The 22162-nt window shown below is 44.7% G+C and overlaps 1 protein-coding gene and 1 pseudogene across 1 annotated transcript in view; one reads left to right on the top strand and one right to left on the bottom strand.

The window, feature by feature from the left end:
- ACSS1 (acyl-CoA synthetase short chain family member 1) overlaps window positions 1–21794 on the top strand; it is a 58439-nt gene extending 36645 nt beyond the window's left edge. The window contains exons 6-14 of the mRNA XM_025461517.3: window positions 602–749; window positions 2018–2155; window positions 7213–7305; window positions 8497–8609; window positions 9007–9133; window positions 9862–9989; window positions 10097–10160; window positions 12865–12983; window positions 21009–21794. Coding sequence (XP_025317302.3) covers window positions 602–749; window positions 2018–2155; window positions 7213–7305; window positions 8497–8609; window positions 9007–9133; window positions 9862–9989; window positions 10097–10160; window positions 12865–12983; window positions 21009–21188 — 1110 coding nt within the window. The 3' untranslated portion in view covers window positions 21189–21794. The remainder of the gene's footprint in view (window positions 1–601; window positions 750–2017; window positions 2156–7212; window positions 7306–8496; window positions 8610–9006; window positions 9134–9861; window positions 9990–10096; window positions 10161–12864; window positions 12984–21008) is intronic.
- Window positions 15687–20851, bottom strand: LOC112668867 (40S ribosomal protein S25-like; annotated as a pseudogene).
- Window positions 21795–22162: the final 368 nt, after the last annotated feature.

Genomic DNA, 22162 nt, shown 5'->3' with positions numbered 1-22162 from the left:
TTTGGATCCAGAGGCGGGTGGGGCTCAGGTTGGACTTTGTGATAAGAATGCAGGAGATATATATATGTGGCTCTCTGCTCAGGCTCTCAGAAGCTGATGCTGCTTGAAGCTTTTCTTGGTCTTTTTGGCTTTCTTCTTTTGCAATTTTTAAGGGATCTGAAAAGATTGTGGTATAACTTAATGCAGAAAGCTGCCCTTACTTTAGACATACAACGCGATGAGGTTTTACCAGTGGTACACATGAGGCCACCACCTGCATCAGGATGTGGTGTATCTCCAGCTCCTGGAGGCACTGGCAGGGCCCTGGCAGGCAGTCCCTGAGCAGGGCTGGTACAAGCACGACCTCCAGCTTACAGATCCACTTTGCTTGGCGGGGGCTCATGCGGTATACACCTGGGGTCTGGCTTCTTTCACTGTGGTCTGTGAGAGAGTGCTGTGTGTAGCAGTAACTCTGTCTTGTCACTGCTGTGGCTACATGGAACCCTGGGAGTGCACTTATTCTTTCTGCTCTTGGTGGCCTTAGGAGCAGCTGTGTTTTGCATTTACAGACATGTGGGGACGTGGAGTGACATGCTCCTGATGGCCTCTCCTGTTTCTGCAGCTTGTGTTTGACTACCGGCCAGGTGACGTCTTTGGCTGTGTGGCTGACATTGGCTGGATCACAGGACACAGCTATGTGGTGTACGGACCTCTGTGCAATGGAGCAACCAGCGTCCTTTTTGAGAGCACCCCGGTTTACCCCGATGCTGGTGAGGACTGGGGACCCATAGAGGGTCTCCAGGAGGGAGCTTGAGGAAGGAGGAGATGTTCACAGGAGGGTGGAGTAGAGGCCCTTGCTCTGGTCTGGCTATGGTCCTAGTGGTCCTGTGGCATAGCTGCTGAGCCTTGCCCTACCACATGGCCTGGGACCAGGGGCAATGTCTGCACTGAGATCAGATGAGCAATAGATGGCAGTCTGATTTGTCACTGGAAGGCATCTCAGGACAACCCACTCTAGCATTCCTGTCCTTCTAGCAAACTGGGTGCCTTGGGCTATCCCTTTAGAACTGTTCCTCTCATGTCTCTGGCCACCTGATCAGATCCAGCCCTTTTTAAACACCCAGGCCAGCTGCCAACCTCCTGTTATCCCAGACAGAGGGGACTTTGTCCAGCTCTGCTGCCTGTGCCTTCAGGGCCATCTGTCAGAGAGTGTTGCCTGTGGCCTGGAGCAACCTCCATGAGTTGAGATCACTTTGAGGACCCACATCTCACCTTGGCATCTTCCTCCAAGACAGCACAAAACCCTAAGTGTTTGCTGTAATGCAGTCAAATGGTGGTGGCCCTGCCAGGAGGCTCTTGCCAGGCATTCCACAGCTTGAACAGTGATGTGTGTGCAACTTCTTTGACACCTTCCCTATGCCTCTCTAGCCTCCTGATGGGCTAGATGCACTCTAGGAAGAATGTATGATCTCATGTACGTCACTTCCACCCCTCAAAGCTCAGTTCATTCTGTGTGTAAGAGCCACGGTAGCAAGTTGTGGGGGTTTGTGGGAAACCAGGAGTTTGTGTGTATGCTGGACAATTGCCCTGTGCCCCAGGGCTCACTCAGTGGCAGCTGCCACTGTTCCAGGGGAAGCATTATTATAAATCACCCCCTTAGAGATCATTTAAGTGTGACTGAGCACAAGTTCTGTTAGTGCTACACGGGTTATTTTAAAAATTCACAGTGATATCCCTTTGAACTGATCCTTGCTATATCTTCTGGGATACACCATGTGAATACAAGTGCCTAGAGCCAGGTGAAGGCTGTTTCCAAATGTGCCAGCCTTCCAAATGTGGGGTGTGCTAGGAAATGGTTGCCACAGGGAACTCCCTCTCAGAGGGCTCCGTTCCCATCCCATTGATGGGTATTGGGGTTCCATTTCTGTGAACACAGGTGTTTGCATGTATCCAGTGCCCAGTAACTGTTGACTGATATCTAAATAAGTTAGATAATGTCCGGTGGGCTCAGACTGACTGAACTTGGGCCCTTCTGTAGGTCGATACTGGGAGATGGTGCAGAGGTTAAAGATCAATCAGTTCTATGGGGCCCCGACGGCTGTCCGGCTGTTGTTGAAATACGGCGACTCCTGGGTGAAGAAGTATGACCGCTCTTCCCTGAGGACCCTGGGGTCAGGTGAGTGGCCTGCCATGCTGCAGGAGAGGGTGCGTGCCATGTGGCAGAGTCAGTGCAGGCTTGTAGATGGCTTTGATCGTGACAGCTGTGTGGCTGTGTCTGTGGTGAATTCAAACAGTGCCAGACTGAATAGGAAGCAGACGTCCCTGCCCGTAAGAAGCTTCCTGGAGGCCCCAGCTGATAATAGTCTGGGGCACAACATTCTGGATGTTTCTGTGCCTGAATTCTGTGCTTCATCTTTATTATGAAAATCTGGTAAAGTGGCCCCAGTCTTCATTAGTGGCTGCCTAGGATTGCAGCGTGGGAATTGAGCATGGTTCACAAAGGTGTTTCCCTATGCTGGGTGCCGACTGGTCCCAAGGACTGGTAAACACCATTCTGTGTTTGTGTGCTGTTCTGGCTGTAGGTATTTCTAAGGCAGAGGGTTGTGAGACCAAAAATTGTCTCCACTTATGATTTTGATAGATGTTACCAAGTCATACAAAAGCATTTTGGAAAGGTGATGTGGGGTTAGTTCAGATGATACGGGCAGGGTGGAAGGTACCCATGCCTTTTCTCTCTCTTTTTTCCTGATTCATTTCATTTCTGCCCCTACACATGTTGTCAGTAGGGAAAACAAGGGTAGGGAAGCCCTCTGTGCTCCTTGGGTGAATACTTGGATCTGTTTGGTGGTTTTTCACAAAGGAAGCATGTGGGGCAGGTGCTACCAGGGATGAGTCTTGCTGCCAAATGAAGCCATGAGGAAGGGAGCTCAGGTCCACATGTACATGTCACTCCTCAGTGACGTTCGTGTGCAGCGCTATAACAGGTCTTAGTGCGCTGGTTCATTCTGTTCCCTTGCCTGCAGTGCCTTGCTGCCCCTCCCCACTTCTGAGGACTCCATCCTTCTTCAGGGCCCTTCTCTGTGAACCTTCTCCGGTGGAGTTCCCTGGCTGCTCTGGACCTCAGGCTCTCTGCTCTCAGACACATCTATATGTTCTTCTGGGATATCTGTTCTCATGCTGACTGTTTCACTGGGTGGTGGGCTCTCCAAGTCCCAGCCATCTGTGTCCTCAGCACCCCAGTGTGGGGCAGTGAGGGTCAGTGAGGGTTGGCTGCTCACCTTGAAGCTGAGTGGCAGGCCCATGAGCAGGAGGCCTAGGTGGTGCACTGAGGGCTCGACACCCAGATGCTGGCATCTCCAGGGCAGATGCTACCCAGCAGTGCTGCCTCCTGCCCAGGATGGCCTGTATCTTTGCCTGGGAGACATGTTTTCAGGTGCCTAGCTCCCCTGTCCTCAGGGTCTGCCTTCTGGTTAGGGTCACCTGGTATCCGGATGACCAAGTACTTTTGAATTTTCCAGGTGGGGTCAGCAGAGTTTGGGGCCCCTTTCTAGATGGTGAGTCTGAGATGCATCTCTTGGCACATTTAAGCTGTGGAGGGTGAAGCCTGCATGTCCTGAAGGGAGCCATGTGGATGGAAAAGACCTTCCCTCCATACCATAGGGGCTGTGATGTGCCCCTGCACTCTGGGCCAGGCAAAGCTTGGGGACGGAGGGCAAGTAGAGGGCCACAGAAATTCAGATCCTCCAGATGCCATCTGCAGGCCACCTGAATGGGCCCAGGAGTTAGGTCAGGGTAGGGGTTAAGGGAGGTTTGGTTTTCCAGCTGCACTCACGAGAATTGGCTACTAAGGAAGACTTTCACAAGGACCCCAATGATAAGGCATGTGCTCTGAGTGCTTCAGAAGGAGGTGCCCAGCAGCTGCATTAGAGTGGGGGTGCATGTCCTGTCCCAGCCAGGCATCCCCTCTGCCAGCCAGGCCATACGTAACCAGATCCACTTGCTCTCTTAGAGCAGGTGTGGCACAGCTCGCCACCAGGAAGCACACCTAGAGCCCTCCCTGGACTCTGTATTTTGTTGGTCTTGGAGGCACATTCCTGCCAAATAACCAGCCCCAACTGCAGAGTCCTACAGGGCTTTTCCTGGGGCCTGGCTATCAAGAAGCAGTGGTGACAGGCAGGTAAACAGCACCTGGCATCTCCTTGCATGGGGGAAACGGAGGAGACCATGAACCAGTAAGCTTAGTGCCTTGGCCAGGGCCAGTGTGGTGCTGGTCTCTCACTACGCTTCCACAGCTTGAGCTACTTCCAGGTGGCTGGATTAGTCCTCACAGCACACCAGGCTGTGGGAGCATTGACTTCATTTAATCCTCCTAGCCAGCAGAATCCAGCTTACTCAGGACTTCAGCCCCAAGATTTGTGTTAAGATTTATTTTTTAACTTTTTAATTTCATAAGCAACACACAGCTATCCTCTTGTTAGGAAGAAAAAATTGGAACATGGTCATGAAAGCTGACGTCCCCTGTGAGTGCTGCTCCAGGTGACCCTGCTACTTGTGCACCTTCTGAGGCCTTCTGCACAGTTACGTTCCTGGGACAGATACAGCGTGGTTCCAAGATGTCTTTAATGTGAACATGATCACACTGTGCTATCATCCTAGTGTTTATTTGACCTCAGCAGCATGTAGTTTTCCATATGGCTCTGCTCTGTGGTTTGAGAACTTAATTTTATCCTCGAGTGGTGGTTGCCGTGGGTGTGGTCTGGTAGTGTTGACCATGTGGTTGGAGATCCGGGCTGTTGGAAGTTTTCAGCTTATCTCATGGCTTCTTCTTACCTCCTTGTGGGCGTGGGTGTGGGTGAGTGCAGGGGTAGTGCACACAACACCCAGTGCCCATGTGACCAGCATGGGAGGCCCCCACCAGGTCAGGCCTCCTCTACTTGCTGCCTCGTGGGTGGTCCTGAGCAAGAGGCAACCGGCATGAGAGTATTTCACTGTTTAAGCAGCAGTATGTCTAAGCTGGCAAGTTCTGGCCGAGTGCCAGTCTTGTATGGCTGTTTCGTTAGGGTAGTAGTTTAGCCATTGGGGTTGCTATAACAAAATACCACTGACTGGGTGGCTTTTTTTTTTTTTTTTTGATTTAAATTTATTTTTTATTGGTGTTCAATTTGCCAACATATAGAATAACACCCAGTGCTCATCCTGTCAAGTGTCCACCTCAGTGCCCGTCACCCAGTCAGTGGTGACCTGACTGGGTGACCCCCCCCCGCCCACCTCCCCTTCCACCACCCCTAGTTCGTTTCCCAGAGTTAGGAGTCTCTCATATTCTGTCTCCCTTTCTGATATTTCCCACTCATTTTTTCTCCTTTCCCCTTTATTCCCTTTCACTATTTTTTTATATTCCCCAAATGAATGAGACCATATAATGTTTGTTCTTCTCCGACTGACTTACTTCACTCAGCATAATACCCTCCAGTTCCATCCATGTCGAAGCAAATGGTGGGTATTTGTCATTTCTAATGGCTGAGGAATGTCCCATTGTATACATAGACCACATTTTCTTTATCCATTCATCTTTCGACTGGGTGGCTTATAAACAACAGGAACTTCTTTCTCACAGTTGTGGAGGCCTGGAAGTCCCAAGGTCAAGGTGCCAGCATGGTTGCTTTCTGGTGAGGGCCCCCTTCCTGGGTTCATAGATGCCTTCTCTCTGTGTCCTCACATGGTTGAAGGGAGGAGGGAGCTTGGTGTGGTCTGTTTTATAAGAGCACTAATCCCATTCCTCAGGGCTTCATGACCTCCCAAAGGCCTTACCTCCTGATACTATCATCTTTGGGGGTTAGGATTTCAACGTATGAAATCTTAGGGGGACACAGATGTTGAGGTCATGGTAGGTAGACACTGAGAAATTGGGGGGTAGTCATAGGGTACAAGTGCGTGTGTGTGTGTGTGTGTGTGTGTATACATATATATGTATACATGTAACAGTTGTTACCTATACATATGGTTGACCTTTGAACAACATGGGTTTGAATTGGGTGGCCTATTTACACATGGATTTTTTTCAATAAATGCAGTGCAGGACTATAAATGTGTTTTATTATTTTCTTAATATTTTTTTATCTTTAGCTTACTTTATTGTAAGAATACAGTATGTAACACATACAACATATAAAATACAGGGTAAGTGGCTATGGTATTGGTGAGGCTTCTGGTCAACAGTAGGTGATTAGTAGTTTAGAGGGGTCAAAGTTATACTCAGAATTTTGACTACATGGGATGCTGGTGCCTCCAACCCCTGTGTGGTCCAACTATTGACTGTGTACATGTATATAAAATTACCCAGATCAAGCTGTAGAAATTTCCAGACCCCAGAAGGTCAGTCACCCCCAGTCACAACCACTGTTTGACCACTGTCAGCATAGATTGATTTACTTGTTCTTGAACTTTGTACACATGGGCTCATGTGGTATGTGCCACTCTTGTGCCTATAGGGGCATGACTGTCAGGTCAGCCCTGCTGTGTGTTTGCAGTGGTTTGTGTGTTCTTGTGCCTGTATATCACATGAATATACCACAGTTTATTTCTCCATTCCCCTCTTGATGGCAGTTTTTGTTTTTAACTGCTGTGATCATCTCTGTATGTGAGCACATATATATTCTTTTCTGTAGTTTTTTAAAAAATATTTTATTTATTTATTCATGAGAGACACAGAGACACAGGCTCCATGCAGGGAGCCTGATGCGGGACTCGATCCCGGGACAACAGGATCACGCCCTGGGCCAAATGCAGGCGCTAAACCGCTGAGCCACCCAGGGATCCCCCTTTTCTGTAGGTTTTTAACCAGGAGGGATGCTTTTAATAATAGGATAAATGTAGATTTAGCTTTAGTAGATTCAACCACAGTTTTCTAAGGAGTTGTATCAAGTATGCACTTCTTAATATCAAGAGAAACATCCAGTTGCTCCCCAATTGCATATCAAATTATACTCCTGTAGTGTATGTGATAGTTTCTCCTACATTCTTGCCAACTTTTTAATTTTTCACCTGATGGTGAAAATATCTTGCAGTTTGTTTTCATTGGCAGCCGTTAATGTGATGAATCTCACTGCCTTTTTAGTTTCCTTTTATGTCCTTTAGGGAAATTACAGAGCTGTTTTCCCTATAAAAACCTATCCTTTTTGGTTTCAGATTTATTGAGATTTATTATATTGTTTTTCCTTTTGTGTGTGATTTCAGTGGGAGAACCAATCAACTTCGAGGCTTGGGAGTGGCTCCACAAAGTGGTGGGGGACGGCAGATGCACGCTGGTGGACACCTGGTGGCAGACAGGTGAGAATCCCTGAGGAGAAGGGGTCCAGGCATGACTTTGGAACCTGGTGCCAGGCTTGCTTGCTGTGCAGACAGCACATGAGGACCTGTGGCTGAGCCTGAGTTTTGTAGGGTCGAGTGTGAGTGAGGCTCTGTGATTGCCATCCAACACCACTAATGCCTCAGCCCCATGCATATGTGGTGGTTGGAAAACCCAGTGTCTGGAAGGAGAGTCAGAGCCTGGCTGCTGGCTTGTAGCTGTAAGACTCAAGGATGTGTAATGATTTCTCTGAGCCTTGGGTTCCTCATCTGTGAAATGGGGATGCTCCACTACAGCATAGAAAGTATAGAAAGAGGTGATACAAGTGCTGTATATTGTCCAAGGCCTGAAAGGTAGTAGGTGATTAGCTAAATGTTCTTTTTCCCTGTAGGGGCCACATGCCCAACACAAGTATGTCTGATGCAAATGGGCCCTATTGTAAAGGACCAGACTCTAAATTTAGATTTTAGTGAGAAAGGCCATTTTCTTTTTCCTGTGCCATTTTGTTTTGCTTTGCCCCCTCTCCTCTGGGATATCTGACTTATTAGGATGTTCAGGGCAATAGACTACCACTGATGTAATAAATGTAGCCAACTGGGATCTCGTTCTTCAAGAAGTCATAAAGTGAGGTTGCAAATAGCTCTGTCCTCCATTTGGGAAGGCCCAGGATGGAGACTCTACAAGTGAGTCTTGTGAGGCATTTCCATACAGGCTGATAGAGGGAAGTGCCAAAGAAATACTTGAGAACAATTGTGGGTATTGCTTTACATAGTTTGTGTATGTGTGTGTGTGTGTGTATGCGTGCACGTGCGCGCGCCCAGAAGCAACTCATTTCCTGTCTTCCTATGCAAGTAGGTGGGCTCTGTCCTTTGCTGCAGAGCCAAGGATGAGGGGAGGCAGCACCTGCCTCCGTGGAGTACTGCAGCTCCTAGGACTGGCTCCTCTGCCGTGGGCCTGCATCTTGTTTCTGCAGATGAAAGGACCAGAACCTAAGTCTGGTCTTGTCTCAGAAAGATATCTTTATGTCACTGGGGGCCAAACAGGGACAAATATCCACCTCCCACCCTGAAAGAGCACTTGTGTGTCTTCCATGGACCCTTTGATGGCATGGTCTAGATTAACATCTCTAGCCCTTAGGCCCAGCCTGCATTTCTTCCCCATTCTCCCTGCAGAAACGGGTGGCATCTGCATTGCACCACGGCCCTCAGAAGAAGGGGCAGAGATCCTCCCTGGCATGGCGATGAGGCCTTTTTTTGGCATTGTCCCAGTGCTCATGGACGAGAAGGTAAGGGCCTTGCAGAGGCATGCCCTTCCTGCACACATGCCCTGGAGAGCTCCTGGCACTGTCTGTCCTCCTGGCCTCCTCTGCCCGCTGACTCACATCACACGTGCCTGGCTGTGGTAGGGGGCAGAAGGTGGAGCATTCACTGCAGCATCTCCTCAGGGACACATAGTTGAAATCACTGCATGAGGTGAGCCCAGGGTCCTCCTGGAAGCCCTCACAGACTGGTTCCTTACAGTGGAGAAAGGCAGTTCCTTTGGAGGCATGCTTGTCATTTTTCACATTTCTGTTTTTCATGTATTTCTTTGATGCTTCCCTCTGTCATTTCTCAGAACATTGGTTCTTTGCTTCTCAAGCAGAATCTGTGCATTCTCTCACACATGTGTCTTTGGGTCTATAGGGAAAGGTCGTGGAGGGTGGTAACATCTCCGGGGCTCTGTGCCTGTCCCAGGCCTGGCCAGGCATGGCCAGGACCATCTATGGAGACCACCAGAGATTCATGGAGGCCTACTTCAAGCCTTACCCAGGTGAGCCAGATAAAGTGGATTGCATTTGCATACACTGGGAATCATAGGCACAGAAAATGTTTTTAAGGTCACAATGAGTGAGTGTAGTGCAGCAACACTATGGAGTTAGAGTCCTGCTTCCTCTCCCTCCCTGACCCTCCTGGTCTCTGGAATGAGAAGAGTCCCTGGGGTATAAGTGGGGGTGCATGCAGAGCCTGAAGTGCCTGACCCTTGGTCTGTATGTCTTAGGTTACTAGGAAAGAAGAGTGAAGAAATCACTCTGGAACACTGGCATGATGGCTGGCTGCGAATTTTCTTCTGGCTTTTTATCTCTTTCCTGGTTTGCTTTATGTCATTGGGTTAGATTATATACACAGTTTGCCTATTGGAACCCATCCTCTTTATTCTTAAGCTTGTGAATGAGAGTCACTTTTGGGGATGCTTAGGTGCGCTCCTTGTATATCATCTACTCCCCAGATGTTTGCAGTTGTGATGTCAGAATTCTGCTGATTTGGAGCCACTGCCCTTTCCCTAGCACACAGCCAGATGGCACCGTCTAGAGAAGCGTTTCCCTGAGGGGTTGACAGGAGGGCAGGCAGGCAGGAAGTCCGCAGAGCTGGGGCTTCGGAGCTTTCTTCTGTTGAGCAAGGCCCTGGTGTGTGTCCTGCTGTGTCCCTCCTGGACGGATAGGGGCCCTGCCGGGTCCTGGTTCCAAGGTTTTGGTGCTGAATTCCTCTGCTGTGGTGCAGGCCACTACTTCACTGGTGATGGGGCATACCGGACAGAGGATGGCTACTACCAGATCACAGGGCGGATGGATGACGTCATCAACATCAGTGGCCACAGGCTGGGGACGGCAGAGATCGAGGATGCAATGGTGAGCAGCTGGGCCTCCTTTGCTTGGGTGCGTCCACGACGCCTTGTATCTCCTTGTGTGCTGACTTAGGTGGTTCATTTGCATGTTTTGTTTTGTGTTCTGTACAGGCTAACCACCCTGCTGTGCCAGAGACCGCTGTCATTGGCTACCCGCATGACATCAAAGGAGAGGGTGAGTGCCCACAAAAGGTGTTCTTCATTCCTGGTCTCATGCACACTGTGGCACTTTGTAAAAGGAATGGACCTGGGTGTGGGTGGTAGGGGTTTTTATGGGTCAAGCTGTTGCTTTTTTCTGTCCCATGTAGAGATTTTGGGTAAGGAGACTCGATAGCTTGTATGTTAGATGAGGGTCAGATTTCTGCAATGTCCTAGCTCTGATGTCTTTTAAGGACACACATCCACAAGCAGCCAGGACCTATTTGGCCCCTGCTGTGCTTAGGCATTTCCTCCTATGTCCACATTTGTGTGGCAGCCCAGTTTTGGAGGGTTCACACGAAACACCCTGTCCTGCTCACAGCGTCTGGCAGACAGGAGTGCCTCGGAGTGGGCCCTCTTGTCGCTCTGGGATTACTTTTGTAGGAATTTGTGTGTATGTTTTTTTTTAAAAGACTTTATTTATTCATGAGAGACAGAGAGAGAGGCAGAGACACAGGCAGAGGGAGAAGCAGGCTCCATGCAGGGAGCCCAACATGGGACTCTATCCTGGGACCCCGGGATCATGCCCTAAGCCAAAGGCAGACGCTCAACTGCTGAGCCACCCAGGTGTCCCATGTTTTTGTAGGAATTTGACCTGTGGTTTCCACTGCAGGCTGACAGGCCAGGGGAATGCTGATTGATAATCAGAATAATTTTTTTTTTTTAGAATAATCTTTTTTTTAAAAAATATTTATTTATTCATGAGAGACAAAGAGGGAGAGGCAGAGACACAGACAGAGGGAGAAGCAGGCTCCCTGTGGGGAGCCTGATGCAGGACTTGATCCTAGGACCCCAGGATCACAACCTGAGCCAAAGGCAGAAGCTCAACTGCTGAGCTCACCCAGGTGTCCCTCAGGATAGTCTTTATTGGAAGACACATGTTGTTCCAAGGCCTGCCAGTTTCTAAGCGGGTGGGTCTGGGAAGGGGCAGGGTCACCTGAGTATTGTAGTGCCCAGTGCAGTGTGGCCACACTCACTTGGCCTGTGTGACTTGGACACTCACTGACTCTATACTGCACTGCTGGGAAGACTGTCCTTCACTGCCTGGCCAAGCAGCCTGGGATTGGGTGCTTGCCCTCTTACTGTCAGGACATCCTGTTTCAGTGTCCTCCAATGTCATCTGCCTTCCTGCCACATTGTGTGCCATGGTTCCAGTATTTACTCAAACACTTAATCCAGATTGACCCATTGTAAAATTTAACATTTATTTAAACACTTTTGAAAAGGCATTTTCAGTTGCTGTGAGAAGCATGTGTCGTCCATGAGGCTGTTGCCCCTTCCTTGGCAGGAGACTGGAAAATGCATGAGAGCAGTCAGGGATAGGAAGGGGACAGAGATGGGAACAGGTCCTCTTGTGTGACACTCAGAAGCCTTGGTTCACCTTGCACCCCCATTAGCAGAAACTGCAGCCGAAGTAACTCTGGGATCAGTAGGCCTTTTAGTACCTATCAGGTTGCTGGGAAGAATGTGTGCATCATGGGTATGATGAAAGACGTTTCTGATTTCTAACAACTTTGAGCCTCTATTCATTGGTAATACATGAACAACAGCAAAAGCTGTTTGGTACCTGTTTGTTCCCATTTCCTGTGTTTGCACTTGGACTGAGGGGAGCCCCTGGGTCTTGTCTGATTACAACCCAAACTTGGTGAGCAAAAGTCCTGCCTCATAGAGCTTACATGCTGGAGGGTCAGGGGGTAGAGGGGAGAGACAGACAATAAGCAATAAACACAAGTAATGAGGAAACTACGTAGTGGGTTAGGCAGCACGTGCCATGGGGAGAAGTAATGAAGATGGGGTGGGATCGGAGGAAGTATACCCAGGCGGCACATACATAGGAGCTTCGTGTATGAGGAGTACCGCAGGCCATGAGGGAAGACAGACTGACCATGGTGGTGCTGGGATCACTCATGTGGGGAGACAATAGAATTGGATCTCTAATGTCCCACATTTGCAAGGTGATCCCAGGTGGATTGAAAAGGAATGTAGATACCTGTGGGAACCACTGTTAATCCTTTCTGGAACATGGTGGGATACTGACAAACAAAATTTAATGTTTATGCTAAAATAATTGATTGGCCAGCACTGCCCAACAGAACTTCCTGCCAAGATGGAGCTTTTGCTCTTCATCTGTGCTGTCCAGGACAGTAGCCACAAGCTACAGCTGGCTTATGTGATCAAAGAACTGCATTTTAACCTTAATTTCATTTACATTTAAAGAGCTACTGTGGCTAGTGCCCACCATGTTGGACACATACCCACAAAATTAATTGCCATGTGCTATGTTTCCATGTACCATGTCACAGGACTGGATAGTACATCTCCTGTCAGCCCACATTATGGGCTACTTCACAGATACAGGGATAGCAGGAGAGGTTGAGTCATGCCTCCACGGTGACGTTCCCATGCAGCCAACACCAGAGCCAAAAGGAGTTCTTATCTACATGTGGGCTTCACTGGGATGTTCAGAGAGCTGTTAGAATTGTTTCCATTTAGAGAAAAGAATGACTTCCCACTTTGAATGAAACAAATTCATCTTTAGGGCTGCAACTAGAAGTGGCAACTGCTACAAGTTGCCAACATATGATTTAAAGATCCTTAAGATTTTTTATAACTGTCTACAATGCTCTGCTTTGGGAGATGGTTCGGTGTGGAACACACCCTGAAAGTTTGATTCCTTTCAGGTGCATTTGCCTTCATCGTGTTGAAGGACAACACAGGTGACACAGATGCAGTGGTGAAGGAGCTCAAGTCAGCAGTGGCCACCAAGATTGCCAAGTATGCTGTGCCCGATCAGATTCTGGTGAGTGGCACCTGCTCCTAGGTGTGATGGCGCTGCTCGTTATAAGCCGCCTCCTCTATTTCCCACAATTAACAAACAATAGTGATCCCTTCCATCAGCAGCAAAATGGATATTAGCTATTAGGTTTCCTGGGATGTAGGTGGGGATGGTGAGCTGCTGTATCCTCAGATGGGAGGAGGGGGTGGCCAGAAGGCCTCACAGCAAACATTTGTACAACTCACCTGTTAAGAGGATCATGCTGGACAGGATTAGGTGCTCCCTTTGGCATGTGGAGGCTAGTTATAGGAGCTGGGCTAGGTAGTGAAGAAAATTAGAGATTTTATTTACTTTTTTAAAAGTTTTTATTTAAATCCAGTTAAGATATCATGTAATATTAGTTTTAGGTGTACAATATAGTGATTCAACACTTCCATACATCACCTGGTGTCTGGTGTTCATCATAACCAGTGCACTCCTTCATCTCTATCATCTATTTCATCTACCCACCCCCCCCACCCCTCTGCACCTCCCTTCTGGTAATCAGCAGTTTGTTTTCTATAATTAAGAGTCTGTTTCTTGGTTTATCTCTCTTTTTTTCCCCCTTTGCTCATGTATTGTTTCTTAAATTCAACATATGAGTGAAATCATATGGTTTTTGTCTTTCTGATTTGTTTAGCATATATTGTCTAGCTCCATGCATGTTGTTGCCAGTGGTAAGATTTCATTCTTTTTTATGGCTGGGTAATACTCCATTGGATATATATATACCACATCTTCTTTATCCATTCATCAGTTGATGGACACTTGGGCTGCTTCCATATTTGGCTATTGTAGATAATGCTGTTCTAAATATCTAAGGATGCATGTACTCCTTTGAATTAGTGTTTTTGGCTTCTTTGGGTAAATACCTAGTAGTGTGACTGCTACATTGTAGGGTAGCTCTATTTTTAACTTTTGAGGAACCTCCACAGTTTTCCAGAGAGGCTGTACCAGTTCACATTCCCACCAACAGTATAAGAGGGTTCCCCTTTCTCCATATCCTCACCGACATCTGTTGCTTCCTGTGTTCTTGAGTTTGGCCATTCTGACAGGTTTGAGGTGATACCTCATTGTAATTTTGATTTGTATTTCCCTGATGATGAGTGATGTTGAGCGATGTTGAGCATCTTTTCACGTGTCTGTTGACCATCAATCAGTACTGTCTTCTTTGCAAAAATGTCTATTCATGTCTTCTGCCCATTTAATTGGATTGTTTTTTGGGTGTTGAATTTAATAAGCTCTTTATAGATTTTGGATACTAGCCCTTTATCAATTCATCTGCAAATATCTTCTCCCATTCTGTAGGTTGCCTTTTAGTTTTGTTGTTTCCTCCACGGTGCAGAAGCTTTTAAGTCCCAATAGTTTATTTTTGCTTTTGTTTCCCTTGCCTCAGGAGACCTATCTAGACAGAAGTTGATGTCAAAGAGGCTGTCTGTGGTCTCTTCTTGGATTTTTATAGCTTCAGGTCTCCCATTTAGGTTTTTAATCCATTTTAATTTATTTTTGTGTCTGGTGTAAGGAAGTGGTACGGTTTCATTCTTTTGCATGTTGCTGTCCAGTTTTCCCAACACTATTTGTTGTAGAAGTGGTCTTTTTCCCACTGGATATTTGTCCAAGATTGCTTTGTCAAAGACTAACTGACCATATGGTTGTGAGTTCACTTTGAAGTTTTTGATTCTGTTCCATTGATCTGTGTGTCTATTTTTGTGCCAGTGCCTTACTGTTTTGATCACTACAGCTTTGTAATATAACTTCAAGTCCAGAACTGTGATGCTTCCAGCTCTGCTTTTCTTTTTGAAGGTTTCTTTGGTTATTGGGGTCTTTTGTGGTTTCATACAAATTTTAGAATTATTTGTTCTAGTTCTTGTGAAAAATGTTGGTATTTTGGTAGAAATTGCATTAAATGTGTGTAGTTGCTTTGGGTAGTACAGACATTTGAACAATATTTGTTCTTTCAATCCATGAGCATAGAAGGTCATTCCATTTGTGTGTCATGTTCAGTTTCTTTCATCAGTGTTTTATAGATTTCATAGTACAGATCTTTTACTTCTTTGGTTAGGTTTATAACTAGATATCTTACTGTTTTTAGTGCAATTGTAAATATGATTGATTGCTTGATTTCTCTTTCTGATGCTTAATTATTGGTGTATAGAAGTGTCTATATTGATTTTATATCCTGCAACTTTACTGAATTCATGTATCAGTTTTAGCAGCTCTTTGTTGGGAGTCTTTTGGGTTTTATATAGAGTATCATGTAAGCTGCAAATAGTGAACATTTTACTTCTTGCTGATTTGGATATCTTTTATTTCTTTTTATTTCTGATTGCTATGGCTAGGACTTGCAGTACTGTGTTAAATAACACTGGTCAGAGTGGACATCCCTGTCTTGTTCTTGACTGTAGAGGAAAAACTCTCAGTTCCCCCCCATTGAGAATGATACTAGCTGTGGGTTTTTTGTAAGTGGCCTTTATAATACTGAGGTATGTTCCCGCTAAACCTACTTTGTTGAGGATTTTTATCATGAATGTACTGTACTTTATCAGATACTTTTTCTCCACCTGTTGAAATCATTTGGTTTTTATCCTTTATTAATATGGTGTATCAAAAAAAAATATGGTGTATCACGTTGACTGACTTGCAAATATTGAACCACTCTTGCAACCCAGGAATAAATTCCACTTGAACTTGGTGAACAATTTTTTAAAATGTATTTTATTGACAATTTTTGCATCCAAGATCATCAGGGATATTGACCTTTAGTTCTCTTTTTTAGTGGAATCTTTTTTTTTTTTTTTTAAAGATTTTATTTATTTATTCATGAGAGGCACACCCAGAGAGAGGCAGAGACACAGGCAGAGGTAGAAGCAGGCTCCATGCAGGGAGCCTGATGTGGGATTCCATCCTGGGACCCCAGGATCATGCCCTGGGCTGAAGGCAGGTGCTCAACTGCTGAGCCACCCAGGTGTCCCATCTTTTTGGGTTTAATAGTTTTATTTTCCAAAATATACAGTTAGCAGGATCTGTTCATGTCTCTTTACCAGCAGCTGGGGTATCTGCACCCTTGGTGTTTCTGGTGTAAATTCCTTGAGCTCTGTACTTTGTAACCAGTTTTTAATGAGTCCTTTACTAAGAAGCTTTTGAAGGACTGCCCTGGCCAGGGAACCTCAAATCTTGAGTCTCTCAGAGACAATAGCTAGAGTTTATAATAAGCTATAGTTGCAAACTTCTTTACAGAGATTGTCATATGTCTTATTTTCAAACAATACCAGGTTATTGAGCTTGTTCTGAACTTTGCCTTTAGACTACTACTTCTTTTTGGCCTTACTTCCAGATTTGTTCACTAGGTCTTTTGTCTTTTTTGGCTGACTTTCCACCATCTTTTTTCTTGTTGTTGTCCTTTGGTATCAGGGTAATGCTAACCTCATAGGATTTGGAAGTTTTCCTTCCTTTTCTATTTTTTGGAATAATTTGAGAATAGCACTAACTCTTCTTTAAATGTTTGGTAACATTCGCCTGTGAAGCCATCTGGGCCTGGACTTTTGTTTGTTGAGAGTTTTTTTTTTTTTTAATTTTTATTTATTTATGATAGTCACAGAGAGAGAGAGGCAGAGACATAGGCAGAGGGAGAAGCAGGCTCCATGCACCGGGAGTCTGATGTGGGATTCGATCCCGGGTCTCCAGGATCACGCCCTGGGCCAAAGGCAGGCACCAAACCGCTGCGCCACCCAGGGATCCCTGTTGAGAGGTTTTTGATTACTGATTGAATTTCTTTGCTGGTTATCAGTCTGTTCAAATTTTTTTTTCTACTGTATCAGTTTTGGTAAGTTTTTAGGAATTTATCCAATTTTCTGGTTGTCCAATTCGTTTACATATAAGTTTTTCATGATATTCTTATAATGTTGTTTGTATTTCTGTGGTGTTGGTTATTATTTTATTCTTATTTGTGATTTTATTTATTTGGGTCCTTCTTTTTTAGGCTGGCTAGAGGTTTATTGATTTTATTAATTTTTTCCAAAAGCCAGCTCCTGGTTTCATTGACCTGTTCTAGTATTTTTTTAGTTTCTATATCATTTCTTTGTGTTCTAACCTTTATTATTTTCTTCCTTTTGCTGGTTTTAGGCTTCATTCTTCTTTTTCTAGCTTCTTTGGGTTTAAGGTTAGGTGGTTTATTTGGGACTTTTACTGTTTCTTAAGGTAGGCCTATATTGTTAGATACTTATTTCTTAGGACTGCCTTTGCTGTATCCCAAAGGTTTTGGACTGTTCATGTTTTTGTTTTCATTTGTTCCCCATGGTTTTTAAAAAATTTCTTCTTTGATTTCCTAGTTGACCTATTCGTTGTTTCATAGTGTTGTTTAACCTCCATGTATTTGTGATTTTTCCAAAATTTTTCTTGCGATTGATCTCTAGTTTTATACTGTTGTGGTAAAAAAGTGTACGTGGTATGATTTCAGTTTTTTTGTACTTGTTGAGGCTTGTTTTGTGACCTAATTTGTGATCTATTCTGGAGAATATTCCATGTGCACTTGAAAGAATGTGTATTCTGCTGTTTTAGGATGGAATGTTCTGAATTTATTTGTTAAGTCCCTCTGGTTCAGTGTCAAAGCCACTGTTTTCTTATTGATTTTGTTTAGATGACCTGTACATTGGTGTAAGTGAGATGTTAAAGTCACCCACTGTTATTGGATTTTTATCAATTAGGTTATGTTTATTACTAATTTTTAAAAATATATTTGGGTGCTCCCATGTTGTGGGCATAAATATTTACAATTGTTATATCTTCTTGTTGGATACTCCTCTGTGATTATAGTGTCCTTCTTTGTCACTTGTCACAGTCTTTGTTTTAAAATCTATTTTGTCCAAATAAGTATTGCTACTCCAGCTTTTTTTTGACATCCATTTGCATGATAGATGTTTCTCTGCACCCTCACTTTCAGTCTGCAGGTGTCTTTAGGTCTAAAGTGAGTCTCTTGTTGGCAGTATATAGGTGGGTCTTGTTTATCCATTCTGACACCATATGGCGTTTGATCAGAGTGTTTAGTTGTTTAAATTTGGGGTAATTATTATTTTTTAAAGATTTTATTTGAGCGAGAGCACGTGCATAAGTAGGGGAGAGGAGCAGAGGCAGAAGAGGGAGAAGCAGACTCTCCTCCCTGAGCAGAGAGCCCAAAGTGGGGCTGGATCCCAGGACCCTGAGATCATGACCTAAGCCAAAGTCAGATGCTTAACTGACTGAGCCACCTCGGTGCCCCAATTCAGAGTAATTATTGATAGATATATATTTATTGCTATTTTATTACTTGTTTTGTCATTTATTGAGATTTTCTGATTCTTTGATTTTTGTCATGTTTGGTCTCACCTTTGCACTTAAGGAGTCCCTTTTAAAGTTAAAAATAGAGCTACCTTACAACCCAGCAATTGCACTACTAGATATTTATCCAAAGGATACAAACAGTGATTTGAAGGGGAACATACACCCCAACTCTTTATAGCGGCCATATCCACAATAGCCAAAATATGGAAAGAGCCCAGAAGTCCACTGACAGATGAATGGATAAACATGTGGTATATATACACAATGAGATATTACTCAGCCATCAAAAAGAATGAAATCTTGCCATTTGCAATGATGTGGATGGAACTGGAGGGTATTAGGCTAAGAAATAAGTCAGAGAAAGACATTGATTTCACTCATGTGGAATTTAAGAAACAAAACAGATGAACTTAGGGGAAGGGAAGGAAAAATAAGATGAAGATGGGGAGGCAAACCATAAGAAACACTGAACCCAAGGAAACAAACTGAGGGTTGCTGGAGGGGATGTGGATGGGGGGAAGGGGTAGTAACTGGGTGATGGGCATTAAAGAAAGTACTTGATATATAATGAGCACTGGGTGTTATATGCAACTAAATTCTATCCTGGTAAACCAATAATACAGTATATGTTAACTAAATTGAATTTTAAATAATTAAAAGAAAAAAAAGAGTCCCTTTTAATATTTCTTGCGTGGCTGGTTTAGTGTTCACAAACTCCTTTAGTTTTTGTCTGGTAAACTATCTCTTTTTCTGTTCAGAATGACAGCCTTGCTGGACAGAGTATACTTGGCTGCAGATTGTTCCCATTCAGCACTATGAACATATCATGCCACTTTCTTCTGGCTTGCCAAGTTTCTATGGAGTAATCTCCAGCGAGCCTTATGGCTCTTACCTTGTAAACGAAGGATTTTTTTTCTTGATGCTTTATTTTTTTTATTTTTTATTTTATTATTATTTTTTTAAATTTTCTTTTTTTTTTTTAATTTTATTTACTTATGATAGTCATACAGAAAGAGAGAGGCAGAGACACAGGCAGAGGGAGAAGCAGGCTCCATGCACCAGGAGCCCGATGTGGGATTTGATCCCGGGTCTCGAGGATTGCGCCCTGGGCCAAAGGCAGGCGCCAAACTGCTGCGCCACCCAGGGATCCCTCTTGATGCTTTTAAGATTTTTCTCTACCACTATATTTTGCAGGTTTAATTATAGCATGTTAGTGCTGGCCTGTTTTTGTTGAATTTGTTGGGAGTTCTCTGTGCCTCCTGATCTGGATGTTTGTTTCCTTCTCTAGCTTAGGGAAGTTTTTTGCTATTATTTCTTCAAACAAATTTTCTGCCCCCTTTTTTCTCTCTTCTTCTGGGACTCCTATAATACAAATGTTATTACATTTGTTGGTGTCACTGAGTTCCTGAAGTCTGTTCTCGTTTCTTAATTTTTTCTTTTGTTCAGCATATTTTCCACTATTTTGTCTTCTAGGTCACTGATTTGGTTACTTTGCTTCTTCCAGTCTGCTGTTAATTGTATCATGCCTTTCCAATCTTGTGTATTGCATTCTTCATCTAGGATTCTTTTTTAACTCTTTTATTTCTGTGGTAAAGTTCTCATTGAAGTCTTCTATTCTTTCTCAAATCTAGTGAGTATCCTTATGATTGTCTCTTTAAAATCTACATCACACATTACTTATATCTGTTTCATTTAGATTTCTGGCTGTGGCCTTATATTATTTCATTTGGGATAAATTCTTCCATCCTCTCATTAGTGTAAGTCTCTATCTTCTAAAAATTAGAGATTTTAACTAAAGAAACATGTGGAAAGTGCCAGCTTTCCCCAGCCCGTGTGGTTTCTGAACACATCTCCTGATGTCAGTGCAGGAGATATTGCCAGACCCCTTTCTGAGGGAATCTGTGTTGGAGTTGGGTCTGGGGAAGAATGGGGCCACCTTTCTAGCCCCATTAGGTTTCCATTCCTCTTTGTTAACACTTCCCCCACAGCCTTCCTTGGTTCAGAGGTGGCCCTCTGAGGTGGGAGCAGCCTCAGCCTTACCTGGTGTGATACAAAGTCAAGCTGTTGGCCTGGACCAGAGTTTCAGGGAGACTTGAGCTCCCCTAGGTGAACCAACCCTTTCAAAAGATGAGTAACTGTTCAATGAGCCCCAAACACAGCTCTTAGCGTATTGCTCTTGACATAAAAGAGGCTGTGGTTGTATGAAAATGTTAAATGTAAACTGTTCAAATGCTGAACAAGACAACGTTTTTCTCTAAAGTAGCTCTTATGTCAGCAAAAAGCAGTGTTGGTTCAGGCCCGTAGGCGGAGACAAGTTGCCATGGCCTGTGTTTGGTTCTTTTGCTACCTGGGAGCCCTCAGCAATGTAGGAAACGGAAGACAGAGGTATTGGCAGTGAGGTAACCACGGTATGGGCAGACCCTGCCTGAATGAGGGCTTCAGCAAAATCTAACATATGGTTGATTCTGACCTTCAGGTAGATTTCAGTTTATGTCCAGATTTGTGGGAAGATAAAACCAGAAATCACAGACCCCCATGATCTCTGGGGTGAGTCGGGCACCTCAGTCATTCATTACTGAGTTCTTAGTGAGGGTGTCATCTGCTGGGCAGAGCCCTTCTTATCCCAACACACTTGGATGCTGCAGGGAGTCTGGGCACCACCCAAACTTGAATGGTGCACCCCTTCCTTTCCAGGTAGTGAAGCGTCTTCCAAAGACTCGGTCTGGAAAAGTCATGCGGAGGCTCCTGAGGAAGATAATCACAGGCAGAACTCAAGATCTGGGGGACATCACCACCCTGGAGGACCCCAGTGTCATCACAGAAATCCTGAGTGCCTACCAGAAATACAAAGACAAGCAAGCTTCCTCTCAGTGAGGAGCTCTGGTCAAGACCCAGTGTCCACACCCCTAACAGAATGTAGCTCTCAGATTTGCTTATTTCCTGCTATCTCAGAAGCAGTACTCTCCAGAGCATAACCCATACTGCCCCAATGTGAAGCCTATGCTAAGCCTTGCCTTCTTTCTGCTGAGAACCATGAAGAGGTACTATCAGACATGCTTATTAGCATTTGTTCCCCTTGTCCCAAATTTGGTTTCCTGGAATGAAAAGCCATGGTCATCTCCATTTCTGTTGCCTCCAGACAGCACAGGAAGGTGAAAAGCCTGGTAAAGCATGTCTGCTTAGATCACAGAACTAGAAGCAATGTTTTTTTCCGGATGTTTCTAGATACAAAAAGGCAGAAATTTTATTTTTATACTTTTATAATTTTGGAAGAATGTGCAAATACACACATGTAGTGTGTAGATTTATATGTACATGTTCTTCGTAACATTTAGAGTTATGAAAATCTCCTTTTGTGCCTTTGCTTATGGGGAAATATGGAGGTCAGAGGATGAATTTTTAATGTTTGGCATACTAAGGAATCTGTATTGGAAATGTCTGTATCTCTGTCTAAATATAGCTATCTTGATAACTTTCAAACTTGTAGTATCCTTTTTTTGATACATTTCTATTTCCTTTGGTTTATGTGTAATGAAACCTAACTCTTAAAAGTGAGGGTATGAATGAGCTCTGATTTTAGCTCTAGAACCATTCATGTATTGTTTCTCCAAGCTAAGATGTGGAAAGATTTCCCTCTCCATCTTGGATACCTTGGAGGTCAACATGCTCCACATATGTGGGGATGTTAAGGGGAAGCCCACGAAAACTCAAGTGACTCCTTGTTAGGGCACTAATTTGGCTAGAAATGGGTCTTTCAAAACTGCCTGTCCTTCATTCTGTGGTTGGTGTGGGAAGAACCACAGATGTTCAAGGATGAGACTTGCAACTCTGAATCAAGGCTTTTTAAA

This window comes from Canis lupus, chromosome 23 (assembly GCF_003254725.2).
Source record: "Canis lupus dingo isolate Sandy chromosome 23, ASM325472v2, whole genome shotgun sequence".
NCBI lineage: Eukaryota > Metazoa > Chordata > Mammalia > Carnivora > Canidae > Canis > Canis lupus.
This window is presented reverse-complemented; position numbering and strand designations above follow the sequence as displayed.